The following is a 20,482-nucleotide window of genomic DNA, read 5'->3' as shown; positions in this document are numbered from 1 at the left end:
CGATTTTCAACTCGGGAACATAATAATCTGCGTATCAAGTGTGAAAGAGCATTTCCAAGCTTTCATTTCGTATCTCTCGCCCGCCTCACTTGATAACAATAATGGAACCGTATACCAAGTAGCCCCCACTAATAAGCTCGATTACACAGACTCCGATTCGATTCGTCAAAGCCGAACATTTGGGTCCTGGCAAACTGTTCTGTCATCGTCTGCCGCCTTTTGCCAACTCATTTGATTTGCCTCCGCTTATTGATACATACGCATATATCCACACAATAACACACAATAAGGATATGGCTGCGTGAGTGGGGTCCTTTATGACACACTTTCTTCGGGGCGGTCGTGTGTGAATATGGGAAATTTGTTACATATTTTGCGCTTCGTCTTCGGGATTGAAAGTGTGATTGTTTAGTGGATTTATGGGCATATGAAATTAGGATTTAATGGGCATTTGCTTTGTATCTGAAGTGGATAAATGCCGTGGAAAGCCCTGGGATCCCATGACACTGGGTGCTTAGCATAATGTTTATGATGTAAGGAAAGAAATTGCAAATCGCCGCTTAGAGCCTGCTCCTTGGAGGCTTAGGGCCAAGAAAGAAAACAGCTGAAGGGATGTTCCTAACTCAACTGAAATGTTCGTTACCTTTCTGTTCGCTGGGGAGATGTTTAAGGGCCTAGAACAGTTGCAATTCGAAATTCTGAAAAAATTCACATCTCATTTCTGAACAAGACTGGCATTTGATATTATAAACTGTTTTGGCTTAGTTGCCAGTGCCTAATGGACCACTTTCTCAAGCTCACTAGGCACAATTTCCCACTTTCCTTCCGCTGCTTAAAGCCAACTTTATTAAGTCAAGTCGTCTTGACTGGCATTTCAACTTAATAAGCGCAACGGCAACATCCAGAGGCAGCAACAACAAGTAAATGGCGCTATTTAAATGCTAAACAACTCTATTAAGTTGCACGACACACTAACACACTCGCACGAGATGTGCTCGAGATGTACGCATACACTCGCATGCAGGCCGCCTTACTTTCTCCCATATCCCATATATGTATATATACATATTTATATATATAGTATTCCCCATATCCATGCCAAGGGCAAGCTTGACATTTGTCCGCCGTCTTCTCGGCAGAGAAAACTGAACCTCAGCACGTTTCAAATACAATTTACAATAAATAAAATTTAAAAGCGAGCAAAAAGACTGCTACAAGAGCAAGGCAACTCGTATTCAGAGACACTCGAGGGATGGGGAAAAGCTGGGAAAGCCGGGAAAGCGCGGGGAAAAGCAACTGACTTAATGGCGCCATTTGGGGGGGACAGGGGAAGGAGAAAGGGGGAGGGGGTTCTGCTGGATTCTGACAAGAACTGAGCACGTGACGACACTGGGGATAAGTTTAAGTGATATAAAAACGGCACGGCTGCAAACTCAGGTGAATGTCACCGTCGGGCTTACAATTAATTACACTTAATATTCATAATTAGGGAATCAATCAGCAGGTGCTTAAAAATTAGATTATTTTCATTTTAATTGTGTGTTAAAGAATCTGGTGTTTGGACATTCACAGGCTACATCCCGTAAACAAATCCAAAAATATACTTGCTAATTTGCATACCTTAAGTGCATGCGGAATTTAATATATTTTCACATTTTGTTATAAATATTAATCATTTTATTTAGCGAGTTATAATTTCAGGAATCCAAATTATTCAAAATTTATTTCCACATTTTTATTATAAATATTTTGTATCATTTATTTTTAAAAAGCTAGGATTTTTGTGAGTAATAAATTCAAATTGGTCACCTAGCTTAATGTTTAAACCGCACAACAACATCCATAAAAAGCTGCCAAAAAAACTTTTTTAGAAAAAATCATTGCATTTGTTTAATGTAAGTTATAAGATCTAAATGTATTTAAAGAGTAAATCTATAATAACTATTTAAAAGCCAATTTCGATATTAAGTGAGTAATTAGTTTGTGCAGTTAGTTTAGAGCTCTAAAATGGCTGCACAAAACAAATTTGTTTATGCAAGTTGAATTGGCACAATGCCAAATCACAAAGTCACTTAATAATTGATTAGTTTCAACCTTGAAATCAAGCAATGGCAACAGTCCAGGAAATACATAATGCAATATCTTAAATTAAATATGAAACTTGATAGTTCTGCAGTATAGTGTGCATGGGATGGAAACCCATCTAGAGACCCCTTTCCTCGGCGTGTATATGGAAATTCAAGTCGGGGATGGGGATGAGCTGAAATTGCAACTGACTCACCTTTCTCGGGAATCGCATTGACGACCGTATCCTCGCGTATGTCCTCAAGTAGCTCATCCTTATTTTGCATTTCCGCTGCGAGATTTCATTGCGAGTGCCATCGAGCCATGAAAAGTGTTGAGAGTTTATCCATTGCCAGGGAGATGGAGATGGAAGAAATAGAGTGTACATTTAGAGAGGTAGTTAATATTGGCTTGGTTATCCTTAGTGCAAATTCAATTTGCGGTGAGGAGTGTGTACGGAATATAAACAGATACCCTGGCTCGTCTGCACTCCCTTCAAATTGGCAAGCTAAAAAACCCCAAAAACCGCACCCAACACGCCCAGGGAGTGCCAAGGGTTAAGGGGTGGGCAAACTTCTCGTTTCGTGAACTTTTCCAATATTTTAAGGTCGCCTTTTCAGCGCCTTTCTTTGCAGACGCTCAGCTTGTAATTTTCACAGCCACAAAATGAAGTTGCAATTTGACTTTTGTGCAGCTGCATCAGTGGAGCAGCCGCAATCGATTGAGAGGGGTTCGCAATGGGGACGGGGGTTCGATTCCCCCGGGTAACAGGTAAAATGCATTTCCCGGCACGCGTCATAAAATATTTAGCAAATGGTTAAATAGATTTACGTTTATGAGGTCGCGCTTCGAATGTGGAAACATGAACCGCAGGGCAGAAAGCCTTGGGGAAATTTGGACAGTGTAAATAGAAATCCGATAAGTTAATTAACAAGCCAATGTATTTACAAAATTTACGAAAATTTAAATGAAATGTAAACTTTACTGGTATAACCAGTGTCACCTGAGGCTGAAATTTACCAAAGAGCTTCCTGCTCGCAACAGAATTGAGTTCTTTTGGCAAAGGAAAATTATATTTTCCCAAGTTGCCGACTATTTGGTTATTGATTTCCATTTCCATTCGGCCCAGCACCTTGGCACACATACTTTTGTATCGTATTTTCCGGTTACTTCGCCAGCGCCATAAAATAATGTCATCTATATCGTGGGTAGACCTTGAATGCGGGTCTCCGTGCGTGCAGACAGACGAGTCAATAGCGCAAATGGATTCCCATTCGCCGGGGATGTGGCAAGGGGCATCAAGTCGAATTGAATGCCAGGGCACAGACGTTGAATTTTCAATTAATTTTCGTGTTGCGACTTTTCGAGTCGCAAGCGTTTGCATTTTAATAAACGTATAGCACATGCTAACTGGGCGGGAGGCAACTGTTTTCCAGCATTTCCAGCTTTTCCCTTATTTTCCGACTTTTCCCAACATCTGTCGCATCTGGCTGGCAATGCAAATACATTTTGTGGTTGCCGCAAACGCACAAGACTATGCAATAAATTCGATTTCTTGTACGTCTATACGAGAAATTGTTGGAAATTTGGGGGAATTGGGGACTTTTTGAGGGGGGGAGCAAGCAAAAATCAACTGCTGGACTGCCTGCTGCTGTTTGTAATATTTTGTGTTGCATACGTCATTTTCCATTTCTATATCTCCAGAACCGAACATGCCATGTGAGTTCCTCGCTCCTTGTGGCTTTCGGTCGATGTGCATACATGGAAAACGCATTGAGCGGGGCAACAAATGTTTCTAGGGAAATGCTACGTGCCTCCGCCTGAGACAGCGCACGTAAAAGCCCGAAATACGAAAGAAAGTCCAACGAAAGTTGCACAAAAAGTTCCCCATTCTGGTCTGCATTTGTTGCTCTTTTTGTGCCCAGTATGACGTGATTTGCAGGCAATACGACGTGACCGTGAAAGATTCACAGAGCGTTACTTAATGAAGGACGGGGATGGGAGAGTCTGGGATTTTGGGGATTGTGTTGCCAGCAACTCTGTAGCGATTTTGACTGGGAGGCAAGGGGGCAATAGAACGTAGGAATCTTTGATAAGCAATCGAGGTACAGCGAAAAATATTGTCTGTCATTTTCAGTTAGAGCTTGAAGCCCAGAAACTATCTTGGTGGCTTAGGTTCTTTTTTTGGTTGTGGTAAATGATTAATAGTTTTGGTGTTTTACACTATATCTTCGCTTATACGGAAGGACATTTCTTTATTTAGGCCATCGATAGCTGAGTGATAAAGTTACCAGTTAATTTTGATGTTCTCTTAATAAATCACAGAAGTAGCAAAGCTTTTATAACTGCAAACCTTCAACCTTTAAGTGCTAAACGTTTTCTTCAATAATTACTTAAAAAGGTAATACAAAGCAATACAATACCTCTAGATTAACAACATAAATTATATATTGTAGACACTAAAAGCTTCCATTTCCCTTAAGCTGCGCAAATAAGCTGCCTAAAAATAAGTAAATATTATTCCCCCCATTTAAATCCCATATTTTACCTACTCAAAATCTAAAAGCGGCCCCAAATTCATGTCCACTTAGCTGCACACCTCCAGGCATCTCCCATTTTCCTGCTGTCTAACCTCAAAACTTCATTAGCCAAAAAGCACGCGCCGCCAAATTGAAACGACAGAAACAACAAACGCAAAAATATCTTTAAATAAAAATAAAAAAAACCAAACGAGAAAAAAGATGGCTAGGGAAGAGTGCGTTGAGCGCTATAAATTGCACGGCGGCAGAGAATAAATGTAAAGTAAATGGCGCTAATTCAAAGTAGATTTATTTATTATGCCATTTTAGCCGCGGCCCAGCGCCAAGAAATATGCCTTAAATTTTCCCATCCGAACTTTGTCGCTGGCAGACGGGTGTGGAAAAGGAGGGGAGGGGCGGAACCGGAAGAGGAACACGCAGTTACAGGAAACAGGGACAGCCCAAAACACGGCGAAGGCGTAGCCAAAACAGAACTGAAAAAAAACAGGGGCAAACAAATGAAAATATATATTTTGCCAGAGCGCCGAAAATTATGCTACAAAAACGCCGACGAAGCTTTGGGCCTTTTTATGTTTTAATACCCATTATTTGGAGAGTAATGGCATGCAGGTTCTTGAGGCTTTTGCCTATAACCTGTCTATTAATAAACTTCCTGATCAAATCAAAAATTATAAATAAAATATAATATAAATAAAATAAAATTAAAATCAAAAATTCATTGGAAGAACAAAATAAAATAATAATAAATAATAATATTAGAAATAAGCATACAAATAAAACAACATAACCATGTATAAAATAAGCTAGATTCAAATAGACCAAAGAAAACAAAATGAAATGATACTAAACCAGAAAAGCTGAAGGCCTATAGCTGCTATAGCTCATGCCCATTGTTAGCATTTAGCTTATAATTACTTGTTAGCATTATATAAATAAATAAATAATATTTTGTAAAAGTGTAAATGAGATTTGTTTCTGATTTTCAATACCCATTTGCATGCCAAAAATTGTAAAAATCAGAGCATTCATTAAAAAGATACAAGCAATAAAAGTGTGCTATCTCGGAAACAGCGGATTTGCTGCATGCATATCTCCATCTCCCTCGCACGCCATTTAGCTAAGTATCGGGTATCTAATAGTCGATACCCTCGACCATGGAGTTTTTTGTTTTTTTTTTGTAACAGGCAAATCTCAATATATGCTCCCATTTTATTTGCGGTGGAAGGGCATCTTCCTCGACGTCTGAGAAGCTGAGCACCTGCTGCCAAAGACAGCCGCTGTTGATTTTCGTAACGCACTTAAGCCAATTCTCTTTCACTGTCGGCCGCCGGCGGGCCAGATGATTTATTGGCCTGCCAGACAGGAACCGGATTATCATTTTGGGAGGTGTCAACAACTGGCCCGAAATTTGCGCAAATTTGTCTATGATTCCCCAAGGATTCCCAAGTGTTTGCCTTGGCCCGGCTAATGATTCCAATTAGCCGAGTTTACACAGTGGGCGTGGCAGGGGAAAGACTCGAGACGACGGACCCCAAAATCCAAGATGGGTCTTATCTGGCAACACCTTCACGGCCCATTCATCAATCTCCCGCTGGCCAAGTTTCTAAGCCAACTTTTGCAGCGCATCAGTTTGGAGGACGTGGCCAAAGATGTGGCATCCGCGAACGCGAGAAACCTGATCTTACTTTGTTGCAACTTTCCTGCATTTTCCACGGCCCACAAAGGGATGGAAGTTCTGAGAAAAGAGAATACTGTGCTTTATATTCGCTGGCGATTTCAGCGAGGGAAACAAAAACTTTTGACTAATTAAGCTGAGCGGCATTTTTGATGACTGTCGAGATAAGTACAAAACTAGGGAGTCCGTTGGGAAAATTTAATTTGACTGAGCTTACGAAGAAAAAAAACGAACAGGTGGGTGGAAGCCAACAACAAAGGCATCTTCAAACGGGCAGCGGAAATAAAAATTGAAGCTTAAACAAGGAAACGCCAGGGGGCGCCAACTGAAAAAAGCGCCACAGCAAATGGCAAAGAAAAACAACCAACATAAAACACAAATTACAAGAACTAAGGCAAATAAAGGACCGCACACACACATAGCCTCAAAGGCCAACAGTTCCCGTGATTGTTCACCACCCCATTTTGATTACCGCTCCACTCGGCAGCTCATACGCCTGCCTGCAGTCCTCGATGTCCTGCGACTCCTGTGAGTCCTGTGAGTCCTGGCAGCGCGAAAAACTACTGCATACTTTTAGTTGCAGCCAGAAAGCGTGTGAAAAAACCCACACGCACACACATTCAGAAATAGACAACTGGAAAATGGCTGCGAATAAAGGGGAATTGACATAGAAGGCTGAATGCGCGAAGGGCGACAAATTTTTGCAGTCCGTGGGAATTGTTGAAAAATTGTCAAACAATTGCTGGCACATCAGCGGCAATTTCAGCTGAAAACAACGAGGAGTGCCTCGAGTATCAGATACCCGTTACTCTTTTAACCAATTTCAAAAAAATATATCCCCTTATGCAGGGTTTTCCAATTTTTTGGCAGAGTCCGCATATGGAAAGTTATGAACTTATAGTAGGTGGCTTAGCTTCCGAAGTAGTGAGCTTAAAAATCAGTAAATGAATAAAAAATCTTTAAAAAATTTAATTTGCCTTATGACCTTTGTTTTTTTTTTTTACATGTTTTAAAATAATAATTAGTAAAAAATTTATTAAATGAACATGAAAGTGCAGAGGAAAGTGATTTGCATAGATCAGAGAAAAATTAAATTTAACCAAAGTGGAACTTGGCCCAAATATCAGAAGCTTATTGTAGTTTATTGACATCAAACAAATAAAAGACAGCATTTGAGTTAAGCAACCAGACATAACTATAACTTTCTTTTTAAGAGAAAACAAATAAAATAGTTTGCTTTTTTAAGCCGAAGTGTGGATACCCTCGCAGTAAAAAGAAAATGTTTTTTAATTGTAAGCCAAATATAGTGGTCTGAAATGTGTGAGTTCTAAAACTTGGTAATACCATAAAAGGGGTGAGATGGCAAGCACGCTTAGTAATGTTAAAATGATTTCCAAACAATATTTACAATACTCCAAACCTCTTTACAAACCCACATGCAAATCCCCGACAGCCCAAGGAAACTCACTTCACCAAAAAACCCTTTTCGAAAAAATTCATGGGTCGCAGAACGGCATAGTTGGTCATCATGTCGAGTCATAAACCCAGAAACTGACGACCCAAAGTGCCATCAATCACAATGTCAATCACTTTTTGTCATAAGTAGACACTGGCCCAGGCGTAAGCACACACACACACACACACATTCGCCGAGGAAGAGAATATATTTTCAGAGGTTGAACATTGTGTGCAATGTCAACGTTTGTCCACTTGTTGAGCCGTCCTGGCAGAAGGACTGCGCCGGGAGGATTCGGGATGCGAAGGCGCAGGATTCGGCTTGTTGCCCACAAGCTGTAGACAAAGGAAACTTAAGTGGTCACTTGTGTGAGTGTGTGTGTGTGGTGTGTGTGCCTGGGCTGCAGGAATGAGCCGGAATACGCATACGCCATGTGTGCCCCTTAATTATGCTGTGGGCCCTGGGCGGACAATGACAACTTAAACAGCCACTAAAGCTAACCAAGCACGTGCTTTTGGCCCTTACCACCCGCGCAGCGTTTATCCGTTCTTAGTGTACTACCACCCATATTCCCTTACCCAATATGTGCCCAATGAGCCAAGCTGTTTTTTGGACCCGCTCAGACTGCCAGTCACATAATTCACTTGAAATGACATCCAGATAGCTTTGGCGTGGGGGCAGAGTTTAAGCCACTCAAAACTTTTTGTTAGCACTTGGCAAAGGCGTCAAAGTTGACCTTGTGACCGGCCAGCCAAAGCTTATGAAAATTGCCAAAGCCGGGTTCGATTACACTGGGCGGAGGCATAGACGAATTTCGAGAATGATAAATCTATTTGATAAGGTTTCTATAGATATTGTAACCAGGAAATTTATTATAGTGACGCAATGAACATAATCGACGCAAATGGCAAAGAAGTGGGGAGAAAACGTTGTCAGTCACCACGAATAAAGTTCATAAGTTAACTAAAAAAAGTAAATTTAATTTAAAACAGAAAGGCAATTTAATAACTTTCACTTTAACAAGTAACCTCACTAATTTTTAAAAGTGTCCAACCTTTTTAAATATTTAGATCTCCCAACAGTAAAATAAGCAATAGCCCTGGTTTTAAGAATTCGATAAATTAAAAAAACTATTTACCCTAAAAAATAGTGATCAAATACAGTAAACTTAGATATTGTACATTAATTTTTATAAAGAAAATAAACATAGATAATCATGGTACAATCTACATTGATAAAAAATAAATTTCTTTAAATTACATCTTTTTCTTTATCAGTGTACCAGTTATATATATTGAATTCTGGTAAAATAAGGACCTTAGAAACAAAATACATTTCGCAAGGACTAAGTTTAGTTGAGGTTCATAAAAGTATTGACATTGTTTTTTGTCTTTAAAGAGACAGAGGTTTTCCTTCTAAACAACTTGCTTAAAATTTGTTAAATAGGGTAGGATAATATGCCCTGACTCAGACTTTTAAAATCAAATTGAGTAAATCTGTAGTACTCTAATTAATTAGTTATAATCGTATATCCCCCATTGAGTGCCCTCCTTCAGACCCTTTTTCTATGATTTAATAGAGTAGTTACTTACCCAAATGGTGGGCGATATGATCGTGCTCCTCGGACTCGCCGATGATGAAGTCCTGGTGCTGGTGGTGCATCTGCTCCAGGTGGTGCAGCTCCCCCTCGTCGTCGCTTTCCTGGGCGGCAACCATGGATAGGGACAGGCAGATTATCGAGGCTACGGCGGTGGCAGTGGCAACAATTAGCCGTGAGGATATTTCCGGCATTTCTCGCTTCCGCTGCAGTTTCCCCGCGTTTCCACGACGCCGCTGCTTGCGACGCGCGGCAATTGTCGCTGCATCCGCTGTCAGCGGAAATATTTTAATTTCCATTTTTTATTTGCTAACGCCGGTCCGGGTTTTTCCTCTTCGCTCCGTTCTCGTCCTCGTCTTCCTTCGTAATTGTATTTTCCTCGCCGCTCTGATTGCCTCGGCACTTGCTTCTACTGTTTTGGTAGGATCTCCTGGCTCTTCACTTTCGATTTTCCGTAATTATCAAATATTTATGCACATCGTGTTGCTCAGCTCTGGGCCGAGAAGTTGGAAAACATTCCCAATGCATTACTACAGGTGCACAAATTGAAGCCTCTGCGGTTGTAGTGCACTATAGAAAAGGTAAAAAAAATAATGAAAAACAATATTCAATGTGTGTTAACCATGCACCAGATATGCTATTAATGTTTTAACGCATTTATTATACTTCGCTCTGTGCGGCAGTAATTGTTTATCATTTTATTATTAAATAATTATTCCATTATAAATGCACACACTCAGCCCCTTAAACTCTGCGGGCTGCCATAGTTTTTGTCTTCATACATTATGCAGCACTGTGTGTTAGGCGAAATGTGGGAGGCAAAGCTGTTAACAGTGAACAAACTGTGCTGAAAGGTTAAAGAGTCGCGAATTGACAATTAAAACCTTTACAAATACAATTATAAAATCAATATTTTGTGAGAGCATCAAAAACATAAAAGGAAGATACAAAACAGCATATTAATAGTTTATAAGGCTGCCATGGCTTTATTCTCTTAGCCTTTTAAAGTATTTAAATATGTGCACCCCATTGCACAAGTAAATATATCTCCTTTTAATACGTATAATATGTCAAACTAGGTAAGTTGATTAGCGGCAATAATGGTATAGACCACTATTGATTGTTTCTTTTTGCTCTGAAGAATTCGCGATCTCATTGTATTGAAGAATACATTTACATAAGCAACCGAATTTTAAAAGACGATATTTCTATAATACTCTTGTTGGCAACATATATTTTAAAGTCATTTGATTATTAAAGAATAATAATTTATTACCTTTTACAGTTCTAGTCATCGAATAACTCTTATTTCATCAATTGAAAATAAAAGCAATTTTTTATAGTTTTTAAGGGGAACCTGTTGGATTACAGTTAAAAGAAGACTTTGGTTTTTCGATCAGAGAATATCAGTAATTTTTTGATCATATATAACTTGTTTTTAAAAATCTAAAAATAATATTTTTGCAATAAACAGTTTTTCATTTTTTCTCAGTTTCCTAGTGTTTATTGTATGATTTTATCGAGATAATAAGTTTAGGTCCTTGGTGTTTACTTAGGAGATTTTTTAAATCCTTGCCTAAAATTCGTAGCCGGTCATGTATAAATCTTTCCTTTTGTTGAAATGTTCACATTTTAACTGGCAGCACTGCCGACTCAGGGTCGCAGGAGTCAAGGAGGCCCTTGAAAAAGCAAATGGTTTATTCAATTCAAGCCAGCCAACGAGGCGTATGGGTAACTTGACGTGCTTCATTTGCCACCACATAAGCAGAATGCAACATTTTGCAACCGCAAGTCGTTTTCGGTTACGTATACGTACTTGCCACCCCCTTCTTCGGGACCTTTTCCTCCTGGTCTCACTACTATATGTATCATTTTATAAATTTTGTATGCTGAGGCCGGAGCTTTCTTTAATTGCTGGGTGCGGCCATATTAGAAGACTCAAGCCGAGCTGCAGCCCAACTTGGGGATGTGGGGGAAAAGTCGGTTGAAAGGAGGAGACAAGACTCAACCAGGCCAATGGGGAATCTGGGGGAAACTTGAAAACAAAAGTCAAGCGCAACGCAATGGAAAGCGGCAGAAAGGCATTTAAACTTTTGGACAAGTTTAATTTCCCGTCGAGTGTGGCCCATGGTAAGTGCCCGAGATGGTTAAGGACAGATACCGGGCAGGAGTTGGGAGTGCTCTCGCTTATGGAATTGAAAGCACTTGCCATCTTTGAAGAAATTGAGTGCTGGCAATCAACTAATTGCGGTCAGATCCCTGGTCATGATTTTCCGCCCTGACGTTTTATCGATGGGTCGGAAAGGGAAAAGGGTCTGCCATTTGCGTTATTAATATTGCCGGTATCAGCTTTATATTGCCCCCGTAGATCATCCCTGTCCGCGGACCATTTTGCTGTTTTATAATCAGTTGACCAGGTGGAAATATATAACAAAACAAAAATATTGCCGGGCTGAATTCCTCCTATTATTATTCTTTTGTCGGAATTTTGTCACCTTCGTGTGGCCTTTGGCCATTAATGGTATTGTTCGACAGGATTGCCTGGCTTTTTTTATTTTTCTACTTTCGCTGGAAAAATCATAAAGATAGCGGTCACAAAGAGCGGCGAAAAAGGGTGAAAGTATAAAGAGAACGGACTGAATGGAAGAGATAACGGCAGTGTGCTGAAAACTTGAACGAAATGTGACAAATGACGTCTTCTTTAATAAATTGGCTTAAATGGTTGACATGCTGCATAACAACCGAACCCCGTTGGGATAGCCCAGGATGGGGTTACGTTTACGTGGATGACAGGTGGCCAGTGTTTTGACTTGACATTTATGAATGTAAGCGAGTGAAAACCAGAAAAAGATGAGGGACAAGTAAGTCTGGTGATTAACTATGAGGCTTCTTTATAGGAGACTTATACGTTTTCAAATATTTAATTCCAACTAAAATTGAATGCACAATAAGATTTATATCTAGATTTATATTTAAATCAATAAATCTAGTATATAAATTAATAACATTAATTTATTGCGTTTGTATAAAATTAACAACTATTTTCTAGATCCAATAGGATCATTAACACTATTTAAAATGGGTATTGTACTGTATTAGAAGCTACATTGAAAATTTATAAAGTGAATCTTTGTTTTTTAATAAATACTCCTTATCGTAGGTTTAAGTTATTGGAAATGTTAACATTTTCTTTTTATGCTAGCTGGGCAGCATTTTTTTTTTTGCTAGCTTGGCAGCATTTTAATGCTAACTGGGCATTATTTAAAATAAGCTACATTGCATGAAAATTTATAAAGTGAATCTTTGTTTTTAATAAATACTCCTTATCATAGGTTTAAGGTATTGGAAATGTTTACATTTTCTTTTTATGCTAGCTGGGCAGCATTTTTTTTTTGCTAGTTTGGCAGCATTTTACTGCTAACTGGGCAGCATTGAAAATAACTTCATGCAAATAATGAGTGATATTCCCCTTTAAAGAAGATTCCCAAGTGAGTGCACTCAAGCCGGGATTTAGCATCGCATTATGTCTGGCCATTGTGCCGTTCATCGGTTCGTTATCTCTGGTAAACAGCTTAGAGACCCGGGACCCATCTGCTGCTCCCAAGGCAAATCAGACCGACCAAGTCCGCCAATGTCATAATGATAAATAGCCTGGCCAAGAAGGACACAAAATGCCCCGGCAAACTGGGCAATCTTGGCCAAGTATAAAGTCAAGGTAACAAGGCAATTGACACCTTCTCAATGTGGGCCTGGTTGTGCCATTAGCATTTCTATTTGATGGCCGGGTGCTGTTTTACCTTCGACTATTTTCATTTCGCCTGCTGTGGGGCAGCCTTTGTTTTGGCCAGGTCTCCGCGCCGGTTCATTTTGTTTCGTTCTGTTTATCGGCAGCTGTCAATCGTTAAATGACAAACAAAGAAATGCGGCCAGCAATTTGCAGCCAGCCAAATGGCGTCTATGATTTCCAACTGTCAATGACAGTTGCTAATCCACGGAATTTCTGCTTTCTCGGGCTTTTACGCTGTCTTGCTTCGGAAATGAAATAACAAATGATATCTCCCTGTGGACCCGGCATTTTTGTACCCGTTAGTAGGGGAATACAATAATCTTGTGAAGAAATGTATCTATCTATCGCATTATGCAAAAAAAGTATTTGAAAATGAATAACATTATCTGTTTCAGGCGTTAAGTAGACTTAAACATATTCTTATATTTTGAGCTCTATCACCTGTAAGATTATAAATAATTGTGATAGGCGTCCCATTAAAAATTATTTAAAATTTCAATGAAATTATACAAGTCTCAATCATAATCAAATTAATCAATGTATATCTGTCCATCAATTATCCTTGTATTTATCTATCTATACCCAATATTTCGAAGGTAGTTTATAGTCGGGACACTTAGAAATACAACTTGTTCGTGCTTAATATACTTATACACCTAGCTTTTTCCTCTTTTCAGTCCGCATCCATATTTTCCACGACTTCTTTTGCTTCTACATTTTCCTCTTATCCGCATTTTTCCCCGTTTTTTATTTGACATTCTCTTTTGGAAGCGTTTTGCTACACTCGCGTGTCAAAAACTGCAGCAGAATGCCAAATAAAGGGCTTGTTTGTGTCACCTGGAATGGTGGGGGTTTTTCTTCCTGTTGGTTTCCTCCTGGAGTTCCGGAACTGTCGCTGGTAATATGCAGAAAATGGCATTAAATTAAGCTTAATCCCCGCTAGCACTTTTTGCCAATGAAAATATGCTCGGATTGCAGCTGACTTAGAATATTTATCTTTCTGGCGCTTTCTTTGTTGAGTCATCCGTTTATGCTTAATTTCTGTCAATAAAATCATCCATTTTTAAACCCATCACTCTTATAGTGAAAGGGTATAATAAATTTGTTGAAAGAAATGTAACAAGAGAATTCGTGACCAGGATCACTAGACAAGTCTATCTAGGCACGTCCGATTTTCCCAATAAATGTGGAGATCTCGTAAGTTAAAAAAAAATATAGAAAGTTGAGAGTTGAAATAAAAAATTTTGGCTGCCACACTTATTATCTTAAAGTTAAGGTGCCATTAAAAAATCTTTAATTTGGCTAACCTAACCTTTACAAAATATACGCTTACTAAAAAATTTACTTATAACTTGAGGATAGAAAATTATCTAAAAAAAAATATTTTCAGGGCTTTAACAAAACCTCTGGTTTTTTTTATGTAAATAAAAATAAAATCCACTTCTAGAACAGAATCTTACTTATCTTGCAACCCATTACAAAATTGTGATATAGTATCTATTTACTAAGTTAGTATTAATTCTCAATTGCAACCTAATTTTTCAATGCTGGCCTCTAAAAAGAGTGTTTTTAATGGGTTTGTTTTAACAAATTTTCAGTTTCTTTTTCCCCAGTTTAATTAGAGCCTGCGTTTACATCATTTGCAATAATTCATCTGTCCACTGAGTGCCAGATGCTATTGTGCATCGCTGGGAATAAAAATCAAATCACAGCCCCGTCCATCTTGGCTGTCAGTTGCCATGACGCCTCCTTGTTTTTCCCCGCCTTGTCTCTCTCCACGGCTGGGAAAATTTCTTTTAATATAACAAGCCATGCGAAATGCGTATACAAAAAGATGGCAAAATGTTTGCTCCAACGCCCGCTCGCACTAACTGGCCAGAAGCATCGTGTTCCCAGTGCCATGCAGCTTGTGCATTTTCCTCGTCTTGCATTTGATTAACCTACAAAATGGCGTTTGCTCGTGGGCAACAGCTCGCCAAAGGGGGCGTGGTCGGTTGTTGGTGTGGTCTCTGCGCTTTTCTTAACGGGCAGCTTTAATAAAAAAGGGGAAAACAGTGGGCGGATGGGTGGAAATGCAGCTGCAGCGGCGGGGAAAATGCATAAATGCATAAAAAATTGGCCAGCTTACAAGCCGCTTTACATATGCAATACAGTTGCCTGCTGTGAGGGTGTCTGTGTGTGAGTGTAAGTGTATTGACACACATACAGACAAACAATGTAGCAAGCACCCGCTTTTCCGACACGTGTTTGCTTGCCTCTACTTCCGTTTCCGGCGCGGCCATTGATGTGACTTTCCGTCGTTTTAACAAATAACTAGCTGTTTTGCGGAGCTCTTAAAATTCTTCTAAAGATTTAATTAATATTCCCGAAATTATTGGGGAAAAAACTAACATAATCACCTGAGGACTGAGTACCTGCTTTTGTGAGGTAAAAGTAAAAGTTCGGTGAAACATTTTTGCTTCAGCCAAAAAGTATGCAGCAACCTGACAGCTTGTGTGCATCTGTGTGCGTTTGCGTGTGCGTGTGGCTGAGAGTTTGCGCTCGTTTGTGTTATGTGGGGTTGGCCATGCATTTCCGGTTTTAATGATTATAACACAATCAAGTGCATATTGCCTAATTAGCGATCCCCAGCAGCCAGCGGCGTCCAGGCCGCATAAAGTGCATAAAATATTTCCCGCACTCACTGCGGGCATTTCATCCGCATGTGTTAGTGTTGGTTGACGTGCGCCAGTGTGTGTGTGTGCCCTCGCATATTTTATGTCTCTTATTGGAAGGCATTCCGCCACGAACTATACATGTATGTATGTACTTTATGGTATGGCCATAATGTACATGCTTTCACCAGCCAAAATTTCTTGTTCATGTTGTTTATCCTGCTTCCGTTTTGCGCATGTGTGTGTGTGTGCGAAAATATTGTGTGTAATTGTGTGGTTGGCTACCCGTTTTATTTGATAATTTCGCTCAAAACTCGCCACCTATTCATTAGCACTGACGAGCAGCGCTCCACAAATTTGTAGACACAATAAAAGCCAAATGTTATTCCAATCCCCCCTTTGTAATGTTCTGACAATTGTCGTGGGCGCCCATTAATTTAGTTAAAGCTCGGTTGTTGTTCTTCCTACACTTAAGATGGAATCAGAATGTTTCCGAGCTATAGACGAACAAAAGTTATCAAAAAGTTAGCTGAAACCATGGTATTCCGCATTTTTGCCTAGGAAGCCATAAACAAAGTGAGGTTTAGGGAACTAAGTGGCAAATCATTCTTTTATTAATAAAAAAGGCATAAGTTAATCACCCAAATTATAAAGTATATTTTAATATAAAAGTATAGACTTCTTGTACTTTGTCATGTCTTTCAAATGGTTAACAATAAATTTATTCTAATATTAACAAATTTATTTTTTTTAATGCGCAATGATTTCAAAGTTTTCATAAATATTAAAAACACTATACAAAAGCCAATTCAAATATCAAAAATAAAGATTTGAGTTTTTTAAAAACAAAACAAATTTTCGTTTGCCAAGGCAAAAGTTTGCTTAGACAAGCAGATATCCTCTACTTAATTGTCCAATTTTCAAATAAATATGCTTCTTTGTTAGGTATCAAGTATCAGTACACAAAAAATACCTTTTATTTAAATGTATAAAAAATAGACTGTCGCTTCATGGGCTTTTGTAAACACTAGCTAAAATCACCAGAATCTGCTTGTTAAATCTCAACTCTGAAACTTTTTAAGTTTAAGCGTTCTTGAAAGACAGACATGGCTAGATCGACTCGGCTAGTAATCCTGATCAAGAACATGTTTACTAAATGGGGTCTGAAATGCTTCTTGTTACATACTTTGCAACAAATACTTGTAGGGTACTACGAGTAAAGGGGATATAAATAGGTTTCGGGTATATAATAGCACCAAAAATTTCTGAAATGATATTTTGAGCAAGGTGTGCTTAAATTTCGGTATTTAAAACAAGGAAATCTAAGTTTACATTTTTTGATTACGGCTAGTCTTTTTAAAGCGAGACGAACAATATATTTATTTACACATAATGACTTTCAGCTTTTCTTATATGCATTAAGTTGGGGAAACTCTAGCTGGCTAATGTATTCAGCAAAATTAATTGGTTCAATCAATTAACTCTTCAGTTAAGAGATTTCATTGGTTCAGCTTGCTACCATTTTAAGTCCATTTTAGCAAAACTAGCAGGTAAGGGTTTAAATTTGCATAGAAAAAACACCAAGGTACTTATCATTTAATGAAATGTTTCTCATTTGTTATTATGTTTGTTAATTTCTTTTTTAGATATGTAACAAAATTAGAGCTTATAATGTAGCATTTTTTATGCCATTTCATTCCTGTGTTATTTTCCCATTTCATAACTAGTTAAGGGGTCTATTACATGTTTTTGTTTGTTTTACTCTTTGTCCTGTTAAGATGGGTTTAATTTCGAACCACAGTTTTAATGTGACACGGCTTTATGTTGTCAACCACTTTCAAAAGTAATTACATTTTTTTTCCAACCAAATTTCATAATTCCGTTTCGAACTGTGTGATAATAATCCTGCCCGTTTTATATCCTGTGAAACGCTTTTTTTATATTGATGCTGCTCTTTGCAGGCCACTTTTAATTGCAATAATTAAATGTCAAATTAAATCCTAAATTCCTCGGTGGAATTAATTCAATTGGCGTGACAGTCAAAGAGAAATTACGAATAAAATACCGCAATTTCATGGGGCCCCTAGGGCTAGAGCTCTTCTATAAATGCCATTTGCAGGCTCTAAAAGACGAGAGGAATGCTGTGATTGTTTTCCCGCAAGTCGGTCTAGCAGTCTACTCTAATTTTTTTTATTTTTTCAGCCAGCCATTTAATGAGCCACGCTCGACTTGCCACCAAGAATGCAATCAGCAGGGGAGGGGAAATCAGGATGCAAGGGTTAACAGCCAGGACCTCGATGCCCAGCAAGGAGCCAGGACCGGCACAATTTGCGTTAAGCGGGCTGTGAAAAATGAAGTACGAAATTGGAGTTGGCAGCCAGCGTCTTCAGTCGTGTCTCCTTTTTCACTTATTTATTTATTTGTTTAACTCTGGCTATTTCTTCCGCTTACGTTCGGTAATGGGCTAATGTCCTGTGATGATTGCGGAAACACGCTCTCGTGGAGTTCAATTCAAGCGTCCTCTCAGTCGAGTGACGAAACGCGAACGCACGGACTTTCGGCACTAGCGAGTTGAGTAGAGCTGCAAAACAGCGCGACCGTCAGCGTTGCGCACTAAAACCATACTAAACTAATTTGCTTAGCAGGACGCACTGATTACACAAAGTCCTCGAAGGGCGATAATCGCTGCCATTCGTCAGGAGTGCCGAGTGCCGAATGAACTTCGTCCTGGTTCGGCAAGGACTCGTGCGGCTGCCGATCTGAACCGAAGGCCAATGGCGAAGAGAGCCATTTCCTGTGGGAGAGCAACAGAGGCAGTGCTCTGTTATCAGGTTAACAGAGCGTTGACAGGATATGAAATCATTGCCATACCATCATGGGTTAAGGTAGCAAAGTCAGCCCTGCAATAGCAAACTATTAGTAAACTCAAACCTACAATAAAACTTTGAAATATATATTTCAATATTTACAATACAATCACTTTCTTGCTAATTTACCCATTTAAATGCAGAATTTCCCGCCATCTAGCTGCCCATTACGCAATCATGACCGAGCGTTCAATCATTTTGCAATCCCCAAGCACACACACACACACACAGAACTCTTCTCTCATCAATGCAAAAATCAAACATTATTTATGCAAATTACAAACCATTATTATTAAAGCCAACAACCACAAAGGCGGTAATAGTAACAAGTTCGGGGCGTGGGAAATGGGAAATGGGAAATGGGAAAGGAGGAGTCCCAACCAACAATCATATCCGTCATAGTCTGAGGGCCGGGGATTCAGGGATCTGGGGGGATGGAAATACCAATGCTTTGGGGAACCAATTTGGCAGCCGGCATAAATAAATTTTTACTTAATGTAGGTCAGTAATGTTATGTCTGCTCTCTTAGAGCGGATTCGCTCTTCTTAGTGCTCTGCTCTCTGTAGCTCTCTCTTTTTCCCTCTCTTTTATGCCGCAACGCCATGAAATATGCTACTAAAGTTGCTTCTTTTTCTGCCTGCGTGTGTGTAGGTGTTCGGGAAATGCCATCAAGCCTCAAAGGACCGGGAATGCTTGCATAATACAAACAGCCAATGATATTGTCATGATTCGTTGAATAATTTCAATTGCAGCTGTGCCAACGTTTTCAGAACAGGCGAGTAATCGGTATGTTAAAGAAAGCCCGAGCTAATGGTTTAGCTTAAAGGAGCTTTTATAACTAGTCTAGGTTTTCCTTACATATTATCAATAATTAATCGTATCATTATTTATCTCATTCTATTATCGCCATGTATTATCGTCAGTTAGATCGAAATTAATTATGTACACAGAGAGAAGTATCCAAGAACATTGTTCTTGAAATGAGAACATTCGTTCTTAAAACCCGTGTAACTACATTTTGGTGTCAATGTTCTCAAGATTATAACGAAATGGTGAGAACAGAAAAGTTAAATTGAGTTTACTTTAGAACTTTTTGATAAGTATGCACTACTATTTTTAAGAACATTTTCAACTCAGATGAGAACGTTAGAATTGTTCTTGAAATGAGAACATTCATTCTTAAAAACCGTGTAAGTACATTTTGGTATCAATGTTCTCAATATTAGAACGAAATGGTGAGAAGAGAAAAGTTAAATTGAGTTTACTTAAGAACTTTTTGATAAGTATGCACTACTATTTTTAAGAACATTTTCAACTCAAATGAGAACATTAGAATTTTCTCTGCGTAAGCTTGTTGTTTTTATAGGCTACAACTAGAATGCAGAATTAGCTTGGTTTAGCTTCAAAGAGTTTTTGTAACTAGTATAGGTTTTTATTACATATTATTATCATTCATTCATCATCATATCATTATTTATATCATTCTAAAATCGTCATACATTGTCGTCAGAAAGATCGGATTAAATAATGTAAACTTTTTGTTTCTATAGGTTAGAACTAGAATGCAGAATTAGCTTAAGAACTAAGTTTGTTTCACTTTCTTTTTCTCAATTAAATTAGTTTTAAGTCTATTCTAAAACGAAATCAAAAGATATTTATTCATTAGTAACAAGTCTTAGGTTTATCTTTTAATAATGGCAATATAAAGTTCATTAATCAATCTTCAGATTAATAAATAAAGCATAAATATATTTCTGTGTTTACCAATCAACAGAGCACTGGTATAAAGTTATCAAGAATAGTTTAGTTGAGTGATATCCATCCACAGTTAGGCGGCTGCAT

At 38.7% G+C, this 20,482-nt stretch overlaps 1 protein-coding gene across 2 annotated transcripts in view; it reads right to left on the bottom strand.

Annotated features, from left to right (window-relative positions):
* LOC119548312 (hemicentin-1) overlaps positions 1 to 18,381 on the bottom strand; it is a 40,487-nt gene extending 22,106 nt beyond the window's left edge. For both annotated transcript variants that reach the window (XM_037855488.1, XM_037855489.1), the window contains exons 1-3: positions 18,225 to 18,381; positions 9,328 to 9,902; positions 2,282 to 2,356 (exon numbers count right to left, since the gene is read on the bottom strand). In XM_037855488.1, coding sequence (XP_037711416.1) covers positions 2,282 to 2,356; positions 9,328 to 9,631 — 379 coding nt within the window. In that variant the 5' untranslated portion in view covers positions 9,632 to 9,902; positions 18,225 to 18,381. The remainder of the gene's footprint in view (positions 1 to 2,281; positions 2,357 to 9,327; positions 9,903 to 18,224) is intronic.
* Positions 18,382 to 20,482: the final 2,101 nt, after the last annotated feature.

Source organism: Drosophila subpulchrella, chromosome 2L (genome assembly GCF_014743375.2).
Source record: "Drosophila subpulchrella strain 33 F10 #4 breed RU33 chromosome 2L, RU_Dsub_v1.1 Primary Assembly, whole genome shotgun sequence".
Classification (NCBI taxonomy): domain Eukaryota; kingdom Metazoa; phylum Arthropoda; class Insecta; order Diptera; family Drosophilidae; genus Drosophila; species Drosophila subpulchrella.
This window is presented reverse-complemented; position numbering and strand designations above follow the sequence as displayed.